The sequence below is a fragment of the Mixophyes fleayi genome, chromosome 4, assembly GCF_038048845.1.
Source record: "Mixophyes fleayi isolate aMixFle1 chromosome 4, aMixFle1.hap1, whole genome shotgun sequence".
Taxonomy (NCBI): Eukaryota; Metazoa; Chordata; class Amphibia; order Anura; family Limnodynastidae; genus Mixophyes; species Mixophyes fleayi.
In genome coordinates, this window is record NC_134405.1 from 278,187,470 (window position 1) to 278,208,681 (window position 21,212).

Here is a 21,212-nt window from a genome sequence, read left to right on the forward strand (position 1 = left end):
TTGCTTATATATGTTCAGTGACTAATATCACTATAAATTTATAGTAGGGGAACATTATCCAATATATAAACTCAATGCAGGCAATTCCTACACTACTATCAAATACAGTCCTTTGAGTTTGGCTTAGACTGTTACAAATAAAATAAAAAATATTCCTGTGTATGTTGCTGGGATTCAAATAGAGCAGGGTTGTCCAAAGTTTTTGTACATGGTTGCCAGAGACCTGAACTGGGACGGGCCCCCAAGCTTGAAACGTCCAAATATGTTTTTCCTATGCCTGCAGTTACCGGAAAATGTAGGCACCAGCTCAAAAAAATATAGTACTCAAGTTATCTAGTCAACTTTATGTAAATTTGGTTGTGTTTTATGTATATGTGCATGCGGCTTTACATATTTCTCCATATCGGAGACAGCCCCCTGTAAATAGGAAACCTTAAATTACAACAGAGGCATTATTGCGCATACCATAAGTGGAAGTATGGACAATAATGCATTGTGAACAGTAAAGAAACATAAATGCCCAATGCATTATCTCACACAGCCATGTAGCTGCATCCATGGACCACAAAAAAAAGCACTGTGGGCAGCCCTGGTACAGAGATGATTTGCTTTCTATATAATAGTTGCACTTCAAAATCAGTAAGTGAGCTGAGATGAATCTCAGTCATTCAAAAGTGATTTCTTCCCGCATGTATTTCAACAGTAACAATATTTTGTCCTGTTCTCTCTGTTCAAAATAAATATTTTCTTTTATTGAGAATGTGCCAGTTAATTGATAGTTTGGACTATTTTCTGTCATTCTGCATCTGTCACAATGTAATCAACAGCAAGTTTAAAATGGAAGTGAGCTTTCCAAAGAAGGATGAAATGAAGCATTGAATACGCTATACGATAGGTATTCATTATTTAATGCTATAGAAAGAAAGCTATAGTTTATACAGCCTTCCTTCGTTCCACAAAAGCACCTTTTACTGCTTGGTGATTCTGTATCGCCAATATCATCTTTCCATAATGATATCTGTTGCATTTGCAGAAAGAAAACACAATACCACTGTGATGGAAATACCAATGTTTATTTCATGTTTGAATTTGTCAAAGATTTGTAAAGAGTCTGCTGTACCAATCATTGGTGCCTCTCTTTTGCTTCTCTATAGACAAACTGCAACTAAATGGTTGTCTGTTCCTTAATATTTCCTGTACTGGGACCTTCACCTTATTTTGCAACTGGTGCAGGATGCTCTGGAAACTTAACTTTTTCAGTGCGAATAAGAATAAACCTGATCTAAAATCTGTTTTCAGCTGCCAACCAAGTTGCTTAGTCTACTAATAACTGGAGAGTTGAAAATTTAGCTCTAAATGATAAATATCAGATATGTCATGTTAAAAAAAAAACAAAAAAAAAAAAACACAAAACGAAAAAAGTGTTGCAAAGCTTTAAATGCTAGTGGGGGTAAGCCAGGCAAGGGCAGCTTTAGTTTTTCCAGTTGAAGATATACTAAAATAGTTTGAAATAACATGGAACTGTTTCACTATGCATGTGTATTTATAAAATATATACAGACTCAACTGTAGTTCTAACTTAAATTTCATTTTCACTCTTGTCACCTCCATATTGAAATGCATAAAAAAAAAAAAGTAAAAATGTAGTATCATAATTGACCTTCTCGTAGCAAAAGATAAAGCTAATTTATTAACCTAAAATACTGTTGTGTAATTTTCTAAGCATTTAGCTATCCCTGCAGGCTTATTTATCATACAGAAGACATAAAAAGTGCACTGTCATCTTAACTGAAGCAGTGTATTTATAGTCTTGTTATGTAGACTGTAACATATACTTAGAAGGGACTGCTAGCAGATGTAATTAAAATACGTATAAAGGAATTAATCACACATAATAGACACAAACCAATGTAGCCATTATGCTATGGCAAACTAGGTAGCACAGACAGACCAATCTGGTGGCCTTAGTGGATTCCTTTGCTACGTATGGAGTAGATTTATAGAGATTTTATTTTGTGGGGTGAGTTTATTGAAATGAGATAAAAGGGTGTAAGGGGCACAATTTTGGGGTGTTCCTTGCTGTGCGGAGGGACACAGGCATCACCAAAGGACCTGATATTTACACCAGCTCTGAGATGGCTCATCCTACACTTTTAATGGAACATATTTTGCACCTTCCAGTTGCATTTCATGCAAGAAGAGCAGTTCTAGACACTCTTTACACAATGTAAGTAAAAGCTTCAAACACGCAAGTGCTGTGTGTAACAAAAACAGTCCTGGGGGTAAAAGTACCAAGCTGTGGGTTTGAAAGCTGAAGATGTTGCCTGTAGCAACCAGAGTCTATTTATCATTTATTTAGTACATTCTACAAAATGATAGCTACAGTAGCATCTGATTGGTTGCTATAGGCAACATCTCCACTTTTCAAAGCCGCCGGAAACTCACAGTATGATCCATTTACCCCTGATGTTCTCTCACTCATGATTAAATTAGTTATGGAAAAATGAGCAGTGTTTAAGGAGAAAGCAGGGAAAAAAGATTTAATAAAGTAGTAGTACTTAAGTGGCAGGAGATGTACAGTTTTGCACAGTATGTTTGTAAGAGCATCTCCTGACGCTGGAGCGTAGGCGTGTGCTTTGATATGCTCTGTACGGACCACATAGGCGTATCAGAGCAAAACCAAGGAGTTCTACTATAAGTATCTTTACCTTTGCAAATGGATGCCCATGTGCCATAGCCCATAACATGGTGAAAATAACAGTAAACCATACCAAACATGGAGATATTTCTTTTATTATTCTAATTTGCTGTAGACTGATTTAAGCCAATATGTGTTGGTACCAGTTATAATCACCCTGCTTTTTAAGGTAACACAGAGGATTGTCCATTTATCTATATATTTTTTCCTTCTGGAAATAATACTAATAATAATATTAGCATTTGAGGGCAGCCACATATTTCATCATGAAGTGATGTGTTCAGTCATTTGTTGTACATTAAAACGGCATAGGTTTCTACTTATAACTGGCATTTATTTCTGTTGATAAACTCTGACATAAAAAAGCCTTGATTAATATACGTGTAGAATGGTCTTCAGACATCTTCTAAACCAGAGGTGTCCAAGTTCAGTCCTCGAGGGCTATCAACAGTTCATGTTTTCAGGATTTCTTTATCATGCACAGGTGAGTTAATCTATTTGGCTGGGTCCATAATTATCCAACTGGTTTCTACAAACAGAAATCCTTAAAACATGAACTGAACTTGTATACCTCTGTTCTAAACAATAATTTCAACTGAAATAAAATTGACAAAATGTCTTTGAACAAGTTCAAACCCAAAAAAGATACATAAAGAGTGAAATTATACTAATTTTACGCTGTGCAAAGCAGCTTACCATATTACCTTATGGTGGTACAGTGCAACATCCTGAATATATAACAGCCAAATACATACTTCAAGTGCTATTTTTTTAATAAATCTTGTTTGGCCAGTCTTGTGTAAACAATACTGCAAAATGTATACTTTGGAAATACAAGAACTGATAGATTGTCCTGTTAAAATACAAGAAAAGTATTTTCAAAATGTATGTCATTGGCAGAATAAAAAAAAGGCTGATAAGAGGAAAAGACAATGTCCCCCTAGGATCTCCTTTTTTTTCTTGATTTGGCTAATGGTAGACAAAATATTCATATGGTTCTCTGTCTACAGACAGTCTTAATACATGTTTAAAAAGTGTCCAATGCAGCATTAACAATGGTTGAGGGGTCACCAAAATGTTACGTGGTTCTGATGTTGGGACTGACTCTTGCTGTGGATTTGTCAAAGGCATCAGACAGATGAGACGAGACCTCAACTTTTTGTCCTGTGGGTACGTTTGTGGATTTGGCCTTGTTAGAAGCAGGCAAAGAATAGTTTTGCTCAATTTGTGCAGAATCAGCGGGGCTAGTAAGCTTGCTGGAAGAATAAGCTGGGCTTGATATGCATTGGAGTGCAGTCACTGGGGAGGAAGGAGAGTCTATAGCACTTCCATCGGAAGAAACTGGGCTGCCACAGCGTCCTTCTCCTTGTAAGTACCGAATGCACTTCTTTTTCCTCCTAAGAACAGTGAAGAGAGTTATCTGTAAATAAAGGGTGAATCATTGTATATATTAATATTGCACAAACTTCTACAAATATAAAATACTACTGTCTGACAAACATATTTTAGAAAATAAAAAACAACATTAAGCATTAAATTTGGAATTTTGTAGTAATAATCCAGAACAATTGCAACAATAAATCTCAATATAGACATATTTAACGCCATCTTAAAGAGGAAACAACCTAATGAGTGTACTTGGATCAGTCTCATGCTCAGTCTAAACTTCATTATAAATAACACCACTTCTATTTATATCAAACTTGGACTGACTTCAGTTTTTGTGGAACAAAAAGTCTCAGAATGACCTGACAACCTTGGTGTTTAAGATACAAAATATATCTTTAGCTGATGCAATCAAACCTCTGCTCCCTAAATATTTCTTACCCCCCCCGCCCCCCACTTCTACACGTTCCAAAACATTGTAGCAAACTTGTTAGACACACTCTGACCTGTGTGATAGCTGAGCCCTGGAAGAATCCCAACCCAGCATGCATGTCTCCACTCTGCAATAATTTGGTACATATACGAGATGGAATTGATTACCAGTGTCCTGAGGTCATTCTACAGAATTAGGAGCCCTTGGACTCAGCTCAACCATATTGTCTTCCCGCTGCTCTAATTCCACTCTCATTACAACCAGTTTCGGATTTTGGTTTCTCCACCCACCAACACTACGTCAATGGTCAGGAGGATTCACCCTTTCAGTCTCCCACCCCCTTCGCCCTCCTTTCAGTTTCTTGTTTTATGCAAATCAGGAATCTGAATTTCATTGCCATACTGTTTTGTGCTTTTTAGCAGTTTTTATATAATTTTTTTGTCTCGTTTTGGTGTACAGTATACTGATATAAACTGCTATGTTATGTCCTCTGTGAAGGACATACAATTGTAGTTTACACCATGTTTATTATGCGAGTAACCTTTCAGATACTGTTAATAAAATACTATAAAAAAACAAAAATGATAGTCCATATTACAAGTCATGTGCTCATGAAATTTATAAATGCATAATACATACAGCACTATATAAGATTTATAATCTGGGCCTTCACTGACTTGGAACTGCCATGATATATCTCTTATAAAATGGATGACATCTTGTAAATCATTTTCTGAATACAGAGAGCTGTTATAATATTCAAAAAAGACTAGGCTACTACATATTTGTCAACATTTTAATTTTCCTGGGTCTGAGGGTGTGGCCGCATAACTCATGTCATTAAGCCCCGCACTGTTGCACTATCCCGCAATTCTTAGCCATTTGCTGTGAATTGCATCAAGCACTGCCCCCACCCACTCTTCTAGGGAAGCGGCCAGTATGCAGGAGGTTGCACTGCTCTCCCTAGAGTCTAGGAGAGCTCCTAAAAAATTGTGAGTCTCATGGACATTGCGGGAGAGTAGTCAACTATGGACTACTGTAAGATAGCAAAATATATTATATCTCGTCTACATCAGTTCCCTTACCCTGCCATAGCATTGTGTGAATAAAGAAGGGCAGAGACAGATGTAGCAGCATTCTTAAAGCATAAAAAGAAAGCTGGCCATTTGCTTTAGAATAAGTAATGAAAGGGTATTTTTAGACTTACTTGCCCACTCTCCCAGAATGTCCTGGAGACTCCCAAATTCCGGGTAGGTCTCCCGGACTACTGGCAGAGCATGCCATTCTCCTGCATCTTGCATAGCCTCCAGAACACCATCATAGCGAATTGTGTCATTTGGAACAAAAAGAAGCTCACTGACAGAGTTCACTTTCTTTACCTTATTTATAAATTATGTTACTGTATTTGTCTCTGCCTCTGCTGGCACAAATCAAAAACATTCACTATCCTTCGTTACTGGTACATAGCGAAAAAAAAAAAGGTGCTGTAACCCAAAGCAACAAATTACTGTAAATTTCCTAAAAGCAAATGTCTGATGTACATCTCCCAGTTTTCATAAATGTACCACGTATATGTTTTTGGTCACATATTTTAACACATAGCTGTTTACTAGTCCAGTAACTTCAACTCGAAGCTCTATGGATCTCTTCATACCCATTTATGTTTCTAATGTTAAATAAAATCAGTCTTAAACTCTAGCTTTCTCTTGTAGACCTGTGATGCTGAAGTTATTGAACCCTACATCTTCTAGTTCAGTTTATGTTCTGTCCAATATATCCCACCTAGAAACACTGCCATTAGATTCTCTATGACTACTGTACATCTGTTTTCACATATAGGGTATCCTAGAGACTATATTTATAATACTGTATGCAGGTTTTTATGTCTAAGGAGTAAATGTATCAAGATGCGAGTTTCAGGCGGGTTTCAAAAGTGGAGATGTTGCCTAGCTAACAGTTTGTAGAATTTACTAAATAAATGATAACTAAAATCTGATTGGTTGCTATAGGCAACATCTCCAGTTTTCAAACTCAACGGAAACTCGCAGCTTGATGCATTTACCCTTAAGTTTTATAATCCTATCAAATTTGGAAGTACAAACTATGGGTGCAGGTAAATTCTATAAAAGGGCAATTCCTTATTCATTAATGCCTTCCAGTGAGGATAGTCGACGCTCTCCAGTATCTAGCCTTAGTTCTGTTTTTATTCATAATTCCAACTACAGTTGCCTCAGAATCCACCAGGTCTATTATGTTACAATCTGTTTAAAAATCCAGTTATTTCATCGATAGAGTAACTGATTTAACGGTCATGTACATTATCCTGTGTGCATGATAAAAACAGAACAGTATAACATTTTCTTTGCAACTAACATAAATATAATAGGCCAATGTTTATGCGTATGTGGGAGCATATATGTTCAATAATATATAATATGTGCTTATAAGATACCACTGAAACTGGTGCCAAAGGAAAGTATTGTGGTAGAAATGGCCACTAGTAGCTTCTTCTCACATAACAGTAAGTCTACAGTTTCACAAACTGGACACACATGGACAATATGATGGCTTAGTGGTTAGCACTTCTGCCTCACATCACTGGGGTCACGAGTTCGATTACCGACCATAGCCTTATCTGTGTGAAGTTTGTATGTTTTCCCTGTGGTTGCCTGTTTTCCTCCCAGAGTGTGTGTGTGTTTTATGTGGTAACAGTGGAATAACATACTCCATTATCATTTTACCACTGTGCAATTCTCCTAGGAGAATGAATAAGGTTCCATATTATTAATTTCTAGTAAACTGTGCTAAACCACAACATAAATAAATTCACCATCTTTCATTTCTATGGCCCCTATTTATTCCCACTGCATTTTATACACATATGGGCCTGATTAAGGAAAGTAAGGTAAAAAAAAATTAGCAAGTTTTCTTCTGGACAAAATCATGCTACAATGCAAGGGGTTCATATTAGCTTATTATTTTGCACATAAGGTAAATACGGCCTGTTTTTTCATGTAGCACACAATACTTGATAGCCTTATTTTTACACTGAAATTTAAAGTTGATCTACAACATGCCCTCCCCCCACTATTAATCTGTCCCCACATTTTAAAATTAGCTCCCCTTCCAATGCAACATGGTTTTGCCAAGGTGCAAAGTTGCTCATTTTTTTGAGTTACTTTCCATAATGAATCAGGCCCAATGTATTTCAATCCTCATTTCAAAGATAAGGATTGAAATATCATGCATAATTATTAAAAACTTCAACAGGAACAGCAGTCAAAAAAAAAAAAATACTGTTCTTGCAAAGTCCTGTCACCTATATCCTCTATGGTCACTATTACAAAGTGGCCACATTTGCGATAGTGACCAGAGGGTATATCAGTTAGATGTGGTGAGGGATCCAAAGATCCCTCTACCGCAATGCTCTCCCCATGGAGCAGAGTTGCAAAATTAGACATATGGTAATCTTCACCAGCCTCAGCTGGCGTACATTACCATATGTGTAATTGCCTTTTCAGAACTTACATTGCGGTATATAGTAGTCCCAATAGGCATCTATGGGGACTGCTCTGGATTTTTAAAAAAAAATGCAAAGCAGCAGATATCCTAATGCACGGTTAATAAATGTACACATTACTTAAGTGTGCGTTGGTCCCACGAAAACAGACATTTTCAGCAGAATATAATGAAAATAAGCAATAATAAATAGGCCCCTATGAAAGTAATGGTTTCCCCACACAGTGAGTCCAAGACAAAACATGCTTTCTCCCATCCACTGTAGCTCTGTTATCCCTGGAACCTGTAAACTACTCCTCACAAAGTAATTCCATATACTGTATATAACACAAACCCTTCTGTCCAAAGAAACAGACTTTGGATGTAATGAGTTTCTAGCAAAGTTAACAGAATTGTGGATTTCTTCGTTTCACAATAGTCTGCATATTGGGAGTGACACCAAGCATCTCAACGCAAGAGTTTGTACATATGGGAGCAGGATCGGACTGGCCCACCGGGGTGCAAGAGAAATCTATGGTGGGCCCCACTCCATAGGGTGGCAGGGCTCACACCACATACACTTGCTTGCACCCTTACAAAAGTGGTTCCGCTCTGTCTTACTGAATGCGGGGATTGGTGATCTTGACTGGCAGCTCTCCTACCCATCATTTAGGCAGGGCTGAAAGAGACTTTGCCGGAAATGCGAGCCGTAACAGAGGAGCAGATGAAAGAGTTTGCTATTCGCTCCTTCCACATTAAAGTTTCGTGCATGTGACCTAATCACATTGCTTCAATGTCAGTGCAGAGGAACCAGGAAAAGCAGTAGAGGAAGACAAGAAAAGAAGTGAAGCTGTCAGCAGGCATAAGGTGAGTGAAGTAAACTATTGCAAGGGGGTTGTTTAGAATACAATCTGCTACAGATTGGGCAGGAGTTGAAAAGATATTGACCCAGACAGAACAAATAACATGTCATCTACCCATCTGATTTGGATCCCTAACTTTTAGGCCACATGATACAAAGGACACATACAGATTCCAGACACCTGGTACAGAGGGCACGACAACTGGAGTTGACTTGGACAACCATTTACCACACATAGACACCGAACAACACACTAGGATAAGTACTACTAGGTCAATTTATTTAATGGTGGGAGTTATTTGAACAGGGGGATCATGGCAATGCCTATTAATTTAAGGTGGGGTGATGGGACTGTAATACTGGAATGGATTAGGGACGATAACTGAATGTGTTTCTGAGAAGGAGAAGGAGAGAAGGGGAGAAGGAGGGCTATTTATTAAATGTGATTGCTTTTAAATGTCATGGCTGTTTGCAAGTAGTGAGGCCTATTTATCAAATGTGAGTGCTATTGGTTTAACATTGGTGCCAGTTTGGGGTGGGAGGTAGAGAGGCTGCACTTGTTGCTAGACTTTCCATATTTCATGTACCTATCCATTTTTCCAAACAGGGATCCAACATTCCAGGATCCAGCAAGCAGCAACTGAGCTTAAGACACTTGGAACAGCAGTAAGAAGTGAAAGCTACAGCTACAGGTAGGAGAGAGGACAGTCTCTCACTGCAACTTCAGTTGGGAGGTATGTCCTGCTTGACACTGCTTTGTTTGTGAAGGTAGAGTTGCATGCATATAACAATAGTGCACGTAGCATTGCCTGTGTATTTGAAGTGAATAGAAAGGTTGGATAGAGGCATAAAATGATATCCACACCTCTTGCATGATAGTCATGCTCACTCTGGCCCCCTCCAAAAATTTGGTGTGCGCTCTAACTCCATCCACCACACCATCACCATGGAGTAAATGTATCAAGCTGAGAGTTTTCTGGCGGGTTTGAAAAACCAATCAGATTCTAGCTATCATTTATTTAGTACATTCTACAAAATGTCAGCTAGAATCTGATTGGTTGCTATAGGCAACATTTCCACTTTTCAAACCCACCGGAAAACTCTCAGCTTGATACATTTACCCCCATGTGTCCTATGCAGTTTGTTGTAAGGAAAGGAGAATCACTGAAGTGATTATTTTTTCCTTCTACCCCCTCTAGTGGCTAGCCACGCCACTCTGGCAAATGGCCACACCCTTTTGCCCCAGTCCCACACTGTAAAGGGAGATTTGCTGCACACGATACATCCAGTCTGAATTGTTTTTGCCAAATCAATAAATGCAGCTTAACCAGCATTGCAAATGTATTTTTTTTATTTATCCCGATGAAGAGCATGCTACCTTTCCAGAGATACATTCAGAGTGCACACTGAATGGAAGACAATAAGACATGCTGGATCCTTGATTCTGCCAACAAATTGTGAACGCAACTGAATGTATCAGGGACAGTGTCTGTCTGGATAAGCCCTTACATTGTTACCTATTCTCTCATTTATTTTAATTAGACCTACTAGCGGATAATTCTCTACTAGGGCCATTCTCTATCATGAGTGAAGGTGAAAATCTCATCTGAGATGGCACAATTCTACAGACAGAAATGCTGATGAGGGAGAGAATTAGACTGTGGGGGTCAAGGTGAAAACAATCTCTATGTGGCCAGTTACCATGCTCCTTGGTCAGTGAATGGTGACATATCACTTTTGTGAGGAATGCAGCCACTCACAGCAGAAGAGAAGGAGGTGTGGGGAGGTGTCCTCCTGTCAGTCACTGTACTCCTCAATCAGTAAACACAAGAGGAAGTGCATAGTGATATATGTCAACGTTCGCTTCCTACACTAATTGATTTCAACGTGTAACAACTAGTGTCATTGAGATACTGGAGAAGAATATGGATGAGAGACAGCTACAAAAGGACTTCAGGCTGCACTGTTCTTTACTACAGTAAACAGAACCAGTATTTGTAAATTACTGGACGCGTGGTGAATATCAGCCCTGGTAACTGCAGTTCTAAAACAGTAATCCACAAATAAGGTAGGCAGCACTTCTGCTAAAAAACAAATAAGATATTTAATCAATTCCTTTGTAACAAAAGTGCTGCTTACATAAATTTTTTCTTCAGGGTACACTGATCATTGCATAGATGGCCACAATTCTACCAGTATCCCTGACTTAAGTGCACATCCTAAGTAGGGGCACACACAGGGTCGGACTGGCCCGCCGGGGGACCGGTCTATCTACCGGTAGGCCCTGACCCTGATCGCTCCCCTCTTTGTTGGTGGGGGGAGCGAGTAACTGAAGGAGAAAAAAAAAACCTTGCGTGACAGCGGCGCCGGCTCCGTTTGCACTGAATGCCGGGCGGCGTGACGTCATCACGCACAACATTCAGTTAGGAGCACCGCAGACAGAAGACAGAAGAGAAGAAAGTAGCAGATAGAAAAGGTAAGTGCGGGAATGGAAGAAGGGGGACATGATGGCAGAGTGAAGGGGGACATGAAGGCACACTGAAGGGGGAGCATGAAGGCACACTGAAGGGGGAGCATGAAGGCACACTGAAGGGGGAGCATGAAGGCACACTGAAGGGGGAGCATGAAGGCACACTGAAGGGGGAGCATGAAGGCACACTGAAGGGGGAGCATGAAGGCACACTGAAGGGGGGGCATGAAGGCACACTGAAGGGGGAGCATGAAGGCACACTGAAGGGGGAGCATGAAGGCACACTGAAGGGGGAGCATGAAGGCACACTGAAGGGGGAGCATGAAGGCACACTGAAGGGGGAGCATGAAGGCACACTGAAGGGGGAGCATGAAGGCACACTGAAGGGGGAGCATGAAGGCACACTGATGGGGGAGCATGATGGCAGACTGATGGGGGAGCATGATGGCAGACTGAAGGGGGAGCATGATGGCAGACTGAAGGGGGAGCATGATGGCAGAGTGAGGGGCTAAGCATGATGGCAGAGTGAAGGGCTATGCATGATGGCAGAGTGAAGGGGGGCCAGGAGAAGGGGGGGAACAAAAGCAGCATGGCACATGATGATGAAGGGGGGGCAAAAGCAGCATGGAGCGTGCAGTGTGATCATAAGGAGGCCCAGCATGGTGATTAAGGGGCACAGTAATGTGTGTGTGATGGCACAGCGGGCTTGTGGCAATGTAGTGTGTGTGGTAGGTGGTGGCTAAATAATGGGTGCTATTTTCTTTGTAGGGTGAAGGTGGGACAATTTAATTTAAGATGGGGTGGTTTGGGGGCTATTGAATGTGGGGCTGAGTTTGAGGAGCATGAGGTCTATTTATTAAATGTTAATATGAATTATTTAATGGCAGTAACGGTTGCAGGAAATAGGTATATTTATTATACGTATTATACATAAATGCGATTAATTTATTGCAGGGGCTGTCTGGAGGGAGGGAAATAGGTTTATTAAATGGGATACTATAACTTTGATGTTGGGGCTGGAGGAAGGCCAAAGTATTAATTGTTGGTCCTATTGATTTAATGACAGGGCTGGTTGGAATCTTCTAAATGTACTCATTATTTTTTCCAAATAGGGCCCTCAACATTCCAGGATCCAGACAAGCCGCAACTAAAGAAACCTGCAGCTACAGGTGGTAAAAGTGACAACAGGTAGGACAGTGTGTCAAATATTCTGAGTTTAGTGCAGGCTTAGCTAACCTGTGGCACTCCAGGTGTTGTGAAACTACAAGTCTCAGCACACCCTTCCAGCAATAATCTGCTATATATTGGCAAAGCATGCTGGGGCTTGTAGTTTCACAACACCTGGAGTGCCACAGGTTAGCCAAGCCTGGTCTAGTGGAACAATCCCGATTTATGGTGACTGTTCTGCCCAATCTAAGGGGCAGGTCAGACTGTGTACTCTTTATACACACACTGCATTCTTTATATACTACACTATGATGCTAGCTGTCCTTCGTGGGCTGACCACTCCCCCTCTAGCGTCTAAATAATGGGTGCTATTTTCTAGCGTCTAGTCTAGTCTCTCCTCTATGGTGGCTGGCCACACCCCCTCTGGTGGGCCCCTAGCGTTGCAGTCCCCCTGTGGGCCCTTCATGCCCCAGTCCGACACTGGGCACACAGTCACCAGTACCTGTGACTTATACACACATACCCTACACAATGCTTTCCTGATTTCTAAACTCTAACTTCCAAACACTTTTTTGCACTATTTTGTCCAATAGGGTGTTCTTCCAGATTTCCCTTATGTGCAGAGAGATCCCAGATGGCAAGGTCCAACACCAGACACTTGCCTCAAACACTTCCCTGCAAACACAACTCCTAATTAGGGCAGGTCATCAAATGTGTTGATCCTTTGTAGCTTCAGCAGGTTTGACTACTTGGTAACAAAAGTATGACATATCCTCTACTTGTAGGCTGTCATTTTTTTGCAACATATCTAGTAATTAGAGTGAACAGGTTCAACCTGGTGAACATACAATATTAATAAGTATTTATTTAACCAATGTAATGACATGGAGAGAGAAAAACAAAGGCCTTTGTAAATATGAGGATTACTCTGAATCTCTCAATGGAATCAAATACAATTCTACCTATCAAAGAAGATTACAGCAAAAACTACACTGCCAGAAAAATACCTGCTAAATTTTGAACAAGTTATGTAATGTATATGTCTCTTCTTGCCAAGTGAAGAGAAGCTGCCTCATACCTAGATGGGAAACACACCCTCAGAGACAAATGGGTGTGGCTTGTTTATTATGTACAAATGGGCAGAATCAGACAAGACATACTTCCATCACCAAAACTGCACCCAAAAAGAGGATTCCTGTGTTAGAGTCACTTCCTTCAAAATATATTCCAGTGTACACCTTTACTAATCAGAGCAGTAACATGGCAGCTCCCACTCAGAAAAATTAGTTTAAATATGCATAAAATACATGGGTTTAATTAATATTATTAGTATAATTTTCCTTACAACATTAATCATGTTATCGCCTTGAATGGTTTGCTAATGTGCATGAAAAGGACGAAGAAGACTGACAATATTGCTTCAGTGCTTAAGTAAAATACACTAAGGGGCATATTCAATTCTGTATTTTTCCCGCCGCGTTTAAACTATTACCGTTATTACGGTAATAGTTAGCTGGATTTCAGCTCGCGGCTCAGGGAGCTGCGAGCTGAAATCCAGCGAGAAAACTACCGTAATAACCGTTGGTACGGTAATAGTGCACTGAGCGCGAGATTTTCAGTGTTTCCACCGACAATTGAATATGCCACTAAACATGAGATGCAGTTGATCCAGTAAGAAATGGTATTTAGACACATTCACAAATGTGACCTCCAACTGACCCTGTTTAAGACCAAAATCCCTCTCACTGCCCCTTTTTCTGGATACATTATCCAATGGTATATAAGTAGCGCTGTAATCTGTAAATGTGTATATTAAGCTGTTTTTATTATTATTTGTATCCAGAAATTGTCTGAGACAAGTCTGTCTATATCATACTTGCCAACTTTTCCTCTTTGGCTTCAGGTAGATCCTGGGGGGAGGTGGACGTATGGGGGCGGGGCTTGACAAATCAAATCATTTTGGCCCCGCCTCCTAAACAATTGTCACAATTTTGGCCAATTACATCAGGGGTGGGGCTGAGATAGTGTGATATTTACATCACTAAGACCCGCCCCCCGCCACTTATCTATTTCGAGGGCGAGAACAGGGAGGTTGCCCTGCTCTCCCGGGAGTGTCCCAGACATTCTGGGAGAGTAAGCAACTATGCGTTAAACAAAAGCAGCTAATGAATCTCTAGAGACTGAAGTGTCTTTTACATTTCTGTCTCCATTACTGAAGTCATGTTGTCTTACCTGTCAGTCTTTGATTACACCCTGGTCTCCATGAAAATGGCCACCTCCATAGGCATCAATACATTGACATAGGGCACAATTTCTGAACTGTGTCATCATGTCACAGATGAAGGTGAAGCCAACCATGTCTTGTACTGGCTCAGCATCAGGGAGAATGCCAGACTCTTCAGGGAGTGAGGGATATCACCCCTATTTCAGGGAGTCTCCCTGACATTCAGGGAGAGTTGGCAAGTATGGTCTATCTGTGACTGCATGAATAAGAACATCACTCTGGTCATCTGAAATGTTTGGATATATGCAGACGTTCCTTTAAGGAGATGTCCACCCAAAGAAAATACTTAATGTGAAATCCGTCACCCAACTAGCAGATTGCTAGGGGTCCAATGCCTAGTACTTCTGCCATTTGGGAAATACTGCCCCTCACCTCTGGCACCGCTATAACAAGTCATTCTCCTGCTACAAGAAAATGACAAGATGGCTGCCGCATTGATCCAATTCGGTGCTCTAGACAATTTGAAATTCAAACTTGTGTTGTTATAGTAGAGCTAGTGTTACAGAAGTGCTTGGAGTATCTTAGACAAAATACATTGTCATACTGGCTGTTAGCGGAGGCCAGAGAGGTCTATTTTGGGTTGGCACCAGTGGTGGAACTACCATTGGTGCAGCAGGTGCGGTGCATCGGGGCCCATGGAGATAATGTGTCTAGCGGTACAGGGCCCACAGCTCGCTAGTTCCCTTTCCGGTTGGCACCCTTTTTTTATCACAGAAGTTGTTTAACGTTGTATGTTTACTTGTTATATAGTGTAGTGTGAGGTGCTGTCCTCCATTATTATGTAGCTCAGTGCCTGCCACAGTTTTCCTTTATTAACTATTGTAGACTGAGAGGATCCAGAAAGGGTTATTAATTCTGCAGGTTTTCTTGAAGGAAATGCAAAGGACAAAATGCTGTCCTTCAACTAAAAAAAGCCTTTTGTCAGAAATCTTTAGGTCTGATAAATGACTGTAAATCTGATGTATGACTTAAACCTGCATTACAATTTGTTTAGCAGGTCTTTAAAATAAGTATAAAAACGGAATCACAACAAATGTATGATTCAATTGATATTGATCATTGAAAGGGTTATTTGATCAATGTATTCACTAAAATCTTTTAAATATACACACACATTTAGCGTGCTTCACTACTAAAGCTAGATGTTAAACATTGCAGTTTACTCTCTAAGACAAGCAAGCACTGTTAGACTAGAGCATGCGAAAGAGTGAAGGAAGGAAAGCTACAGAAGCAGACGCTACAGTTTGTCATACACACCTGCATGGGCCGCACCAGTCCGTTTGTTGGTTGAGGCCAAAGCGTGCTCTGCATTTCTTAGGGGAGCCAGGATCTGAGTATAGAAACATGCGCAGGGGGAGGCATAGGCACACAAAAAAGAGAAGAAAGATGCAACATATATTTAGCCACTTGAAACCTGAAGATATAGACAAAAAGATGCAAGTGTCTGCAAAAATAATGCAGTAAACTTATCACTAATACAAACCTTTTTCTGCAAGAGAAGATATGTTAATAGAGATAGAAAGGTTCACTGGCGGTTATTTATTAACCATATACAAAAGTGATCACTTAAACATTTGCTTTTATGTCTTACTTTAGCTGCCCAATTTGGTAGTTTAGACCAAACTGGACCTCAATCATTCCTTGTATAGGACCAAAATGACAGATGTTGGTCGGCTGTTGTTGGTCGTAACCTGGCCGCACTAATTTAGCCCCTTTGGCCCCGGACATTCAGCCTGAGTGCCTTGTGGCTAGAAGTGTTCATGTATGTAACCCAGAAGTACCGGTCAGAGCTGAAAGGCTTCTATTAGTTATTTCAAATTTCTTTGTTAGTAAATAACTCCTACTATGATTAAAAAGTAGTGGAGCAATACCTGCCCAACTCTAGACAAAGGTCAAAAGGGGAACTTGCCCTTGTCCTACCAGGTAATCTAATGGCAGGGCATCAGACTACCTAGTATTGGAGCCTGCATAGGAGAGGCACTGAAAGTGCTCAAAGATGAGTATTCATATTTCCATCAGGTTGACATATTAACATCAACTTTAAGATTTAAGGCTTATAGCTACAAACCTAATGTAATATGTATATTTAGACAATAGTCTAGTTAGACAATACATGCAATAAGTAGCACTTGTATGTATTAGTGTATGTCAGCACAGCAAGCAAGGTAAAAATAACATTAACAGAACATGAGAGGTATAAGAAATCATGCAGTTTGTAATTCATTTAACTCATGCACTGGCTTTGGTAATGGCAAAGAGTTTAATCCATTTGGTGTAGGATATAGATTATAAATGGCAGTTATGCCAAAATGAGTTAGCAACAAGTAAATTATCATAAACGGACACAAACTGTGTCTCAATATTTATGAGTAATCATACAGTTTATTTTTAAATCTTCTGATTCTCTAAACAAGCGGAGTGCAAGACATTTGCACGAATCAATCAATGTCACAAATCTCATAAATATACATTTATGTCCATGACAATAATATGTTCCCAGAAATATACCCTACTACAGTAGTTAGTTTGTTTATATAAAGTAGTAAAACAATAGCATAACATTTTGATATGCTGTAGAAAATATTGCTTTGAATATCAGAAGTTACTCAATGCACACTGCCATATTAATTTGTAATCTGTCTCACATCCCAATTTACTGACCTGGATTAATTATTACATGCCCCCTACTAGCAGCATTTTACATATTTTCCAAAAGAACAAAATATTTCTGTTATTGCAAATTTGTCTCTCTCTCATAAGCCACAATATACAGCACACATCATCATAGCACAGTTAAAGAAAGCAGAGATTATATATTATAACTTTTTATGCATAGGAGATTGGTTGTAAGCAATGACCCAGTCCCTTGGAAGCTGTGCTATGTTTATATGTGCTTTCCTTTTCCCCTCTTCTAGCAAGATCTGAGTTATACACTTTCTTTAAGGGTGTGGCTTGGTGGTTAGCATTTCTGCCTCACAGCACTGGGGTAATGAGTTTGATTCCCAACTATGGCCTTCTCTGTGTGTAGTTTGTATGTTCTCCCCGTGTTTGCGTGGGTTTACTCCATGTGTTCCAATTTTTTCCCACACTTTAAAAACTGGTTAATTGGCTGCTTTTAAATTGACCTTAGTCTCTCTCGAGCTGTGTGTATGTTAGGGAATTTAGACTGTAAGCTCCAATGGGGCAGGGACTGATGTGAGTTCTCTGTACAGCGCTGCGGAATTAGTGCCGCTGTATAAATAGCTGCTGATGATGATTATTAAAACTGGCGCTCAAAAGGGTGTACCAATGTTTTTGGGGTATTCTCTTACTGATGTGGTAATCCCATACAGAACATGAATGGCACCAGCTCTACTCCTTTGGTCTATGGGCAGTTGCACCACCTGAGGACTCCTGCGAAGCATATTACAATCAGCCTAAGAGGGTCCATGTGCAAGCTTCCAATGCATGAAGAGAGAAAAGCAGCAGTGAAATAATTAGTGATACCAGGGCCCCTGTGGATAGTTTGTGCCTCCGGTCCCCTAGCACCACCATCACTATGCACATATGACTACTTTCCCAACCCTCTGGGTACCCAGTGTTGTTTTTTTAACTTCAATATTATTAGACACCACTACTGCAAGAACTAATCAATCCAATGTAAACTAAATATGATAGTAAATAGACATGTCACTAAATATAAAATCCATTTTGAATGGAACTATTATTGCTGCCTGACAGTGGTGACATCATTCAGGTCTCTCTGCTTCTTACTTTTGATCCAGGTAGTAGTATTGATGACAGGTCAAGGACCAATCTAGGTCCACTGATGATAGCAGACACTTTTACAATGGTTGCTGAGACTGGAACACTGACTACATGTAGTATCAACATAACTATAAGTTAGTTTACTATAAACCCTAAAAAAATATTTTCTTTTGTTTGGTAAATGTTAGAAAATGCACTAGTCAGTTCTTCCTGGTAGTCAAAATACAATTGCTACAATTGCTCTGTGGCAATGTGTACTACAGCAGAATTTTTAGATCATCATGACACAACCCCAAAGGCGAAGATACCTTTAAAATTGACCCACTATGCATGTTTTTTGTTGGTGGTTTTTGCAAACAAACATTATATATTTTTTATCTCTAGGAATAAAAATATCAAGATACAGTAAAACCATACTTTGGTGTTTCAACATTGGCAACATACTGATGCCATGATGATAAAACTACTTCACTGGAGCACTTATACACACATTTCCTAACGCCATTAACCCCTGAGGTTACATCTAACCCTTTCCAAGTAATCCAATATAATACTGTACATTATCATCAACTACAAATCAAAGGCAAACATTTTAATAACATCAGTAGTCCCTACTGAATTGGCACACTGAATATTGATCCAGTGGGCAGACTAGGACAGCGAGGCACCACAGAAAGGTATTTTAAGATACATTTACTCTGAATCGTAACAAAGAGTCTTTTAGTCTTTTTTGTGGCATAACAATGGGCCCGACTCATTAAGGAAAGTACTCATTTTTTTTTACTTAAGTTCTTTTCTTGACAAAACCATGTTACAATGCAAGGGGTGCATATTAGTTTATTATTTTGCGCATAAGGAAAATACTGGCTGTTTTTTCTAAGATCAACTTTAAATTTCAGTGTACAAATAAGCTATCAAGTATTTGTGTGCTACATGAAAAACAGACAGTATTTTCCTTATGTGCAAAATAATAAACCAATATGCACCCCTTGCATTGTAACATGGTTTTGTCCATAAAACTTAAGTAAGAAAACTTACTCAATTTCTTGCTTAACTTTCCTTAATGAATCAGGTCCAATGTGGGTAGAATAGCAAGGCTGTCTTCCATACATTAGACTCATTTCTGTATCTGCAGATAAATATTATTTGATTTTATATTGTATTTTTGCCATCCATACTTTTTTCCAGCATTATTGTGAAAAGCTTATTGCGCAATCCAGACTTTGCATCTGACCTTGCATTGTACACATGCAGGAACTTAATGGTTTTATTGATGTAAGCTGTTGTGATTTGCAAGCATGCATTTTACCTATTTTATTTTCTACTGATGAATGTATAAAATATTTATAAATATTTCTACATGTTCTTAATAAAACTTTGCTGTGTGTTTATACTGGGATCTGTTGCCCATTCACAAGTGTGTGTAATCTAGAGGATTTGCTCCGTAGTTCACTTTCTATACACAAAGCCTTTTGCTCTCTATTTTGCAAGGGTGCAAAAATTGTACTTACCGTATATACTCGAGTATAAGCCGAGTTTTTCAGCACATTTTTTGTGCTGGAAAAACCCCCCCTCGGCTTATACTCGAGTGAAGCTCCAGGACCACAATGAAAAGAACCAACCAATAGCATCTGATTAGACGCCCACTTCCGGATATCGTCACATGCGTTCCACTGTGGAACGCACGCCATGCTGAGTGAGACCATACGAATTACAGCCTCTGTGCAACGTCTGGGACTAGTGGAACTTCACCGCTTTTTTTTTGTTTGATCGATGTTCACGCAGACCGTTACGTGGAACTAATTATTTCAACCAGGTCTGACTGATGAACCCGCGGCATATGGATAACGGGACATTCACCTTCCAGGTTTCATATCTGGGGACTGACGGTAATATTCTGTTTACACTTATCATACTTGTATTTGAAGAATCAATTTGCATTCAGCCCCGGAGCTAAGATCATCATCAGCATTTAAGGAACATATCAGCTAAATGTTTTTGGTGTGGCCACACCGGTAATATCTTTTACTCCGGATTATGTTTATTGGAGTGTTCGCAGGACTATTGCAGTTATTCACAACAACCCGTGTTTATGACTAGTTTCAATTTTTTGTGGCTTCAGATTTGTAACGTTTTTTATCCATGTGACTTATATCTAGTGGTATTCTGCAGTTTTTTATTGTTTTACTGGCCAGTGATAGCTCTGTTATTGTCATAATATATTTTATCAATAAATTGTTTTTATTTATACAACGGATCATTCTATGTTGATGGGGTGCACTCATTGTCAGCGCTGATATTTGTGCTTGTTCATTTTATGATCCATCTATGCACCGATACAATATATTAATTAGCCTATTTGTTTTATTTTTAATTAATGTAATTTTATTGGTATCTATTTTTATTTTTGAAATTTACCAGTAGCTGCTGCATTTCCCACCCTAGGCTTATACTCGAGTCAATAAGTTTTCCCAGTTTTTTGTGGTAAAATTAGGTGCCTCGGCTTATATTCGGGTCGACTTATACTCGAGTATATACGGTATACATGAAGTGACAACCACTTAATTTTATTAAAAATGTATTCAAACTTGGTTTGATTTGGATCAGTCTCACTAATAAAAATGTATATATCTGCCAAGCAAAATAATTTTAAAATAAACCTCTATC

The 21,212-nt window shown here is 39.4% G+C and overlaps 1 protein-coding gene across 6 annotated transcripts in view; it reads right to left on the reverse strand.

The window, feature by feature from the left end:
• Positions 1-158: 158 nt before the first annotated feature.
• The window catches only part of TCF7 (transcription factor 7), a 172,187-nt gene continuing 151,133 nt past the window's right edge, over positions 159-21,212 (reverse strand). For 2 of the 6 annotated variants that reach the window (XM_075209773.1, XM_075209772.1), the window contains 2 exons: positions 16,056-16,128; positions 159-4,095 (listed from right to left, as the gene is read on the reverse strand). In XM_075209773.1, the coding sequence (XP_075065874.1) occupies positions 3,777-4,095; positions 16,056-16,128 (392 nt within the window). In that variant the 3' untranslated portion in view covers positions 159-3,776. Of the gene's footprint in view, positions 4,119-16,055; positions 16,129-21,212 lie in introns of all 6 variants that reach the window. The other 4 variants (XM_075209777.1, XM_075209774.1, XM_075209775.1 and 1 more) reach the window with 3 other exon arrangements.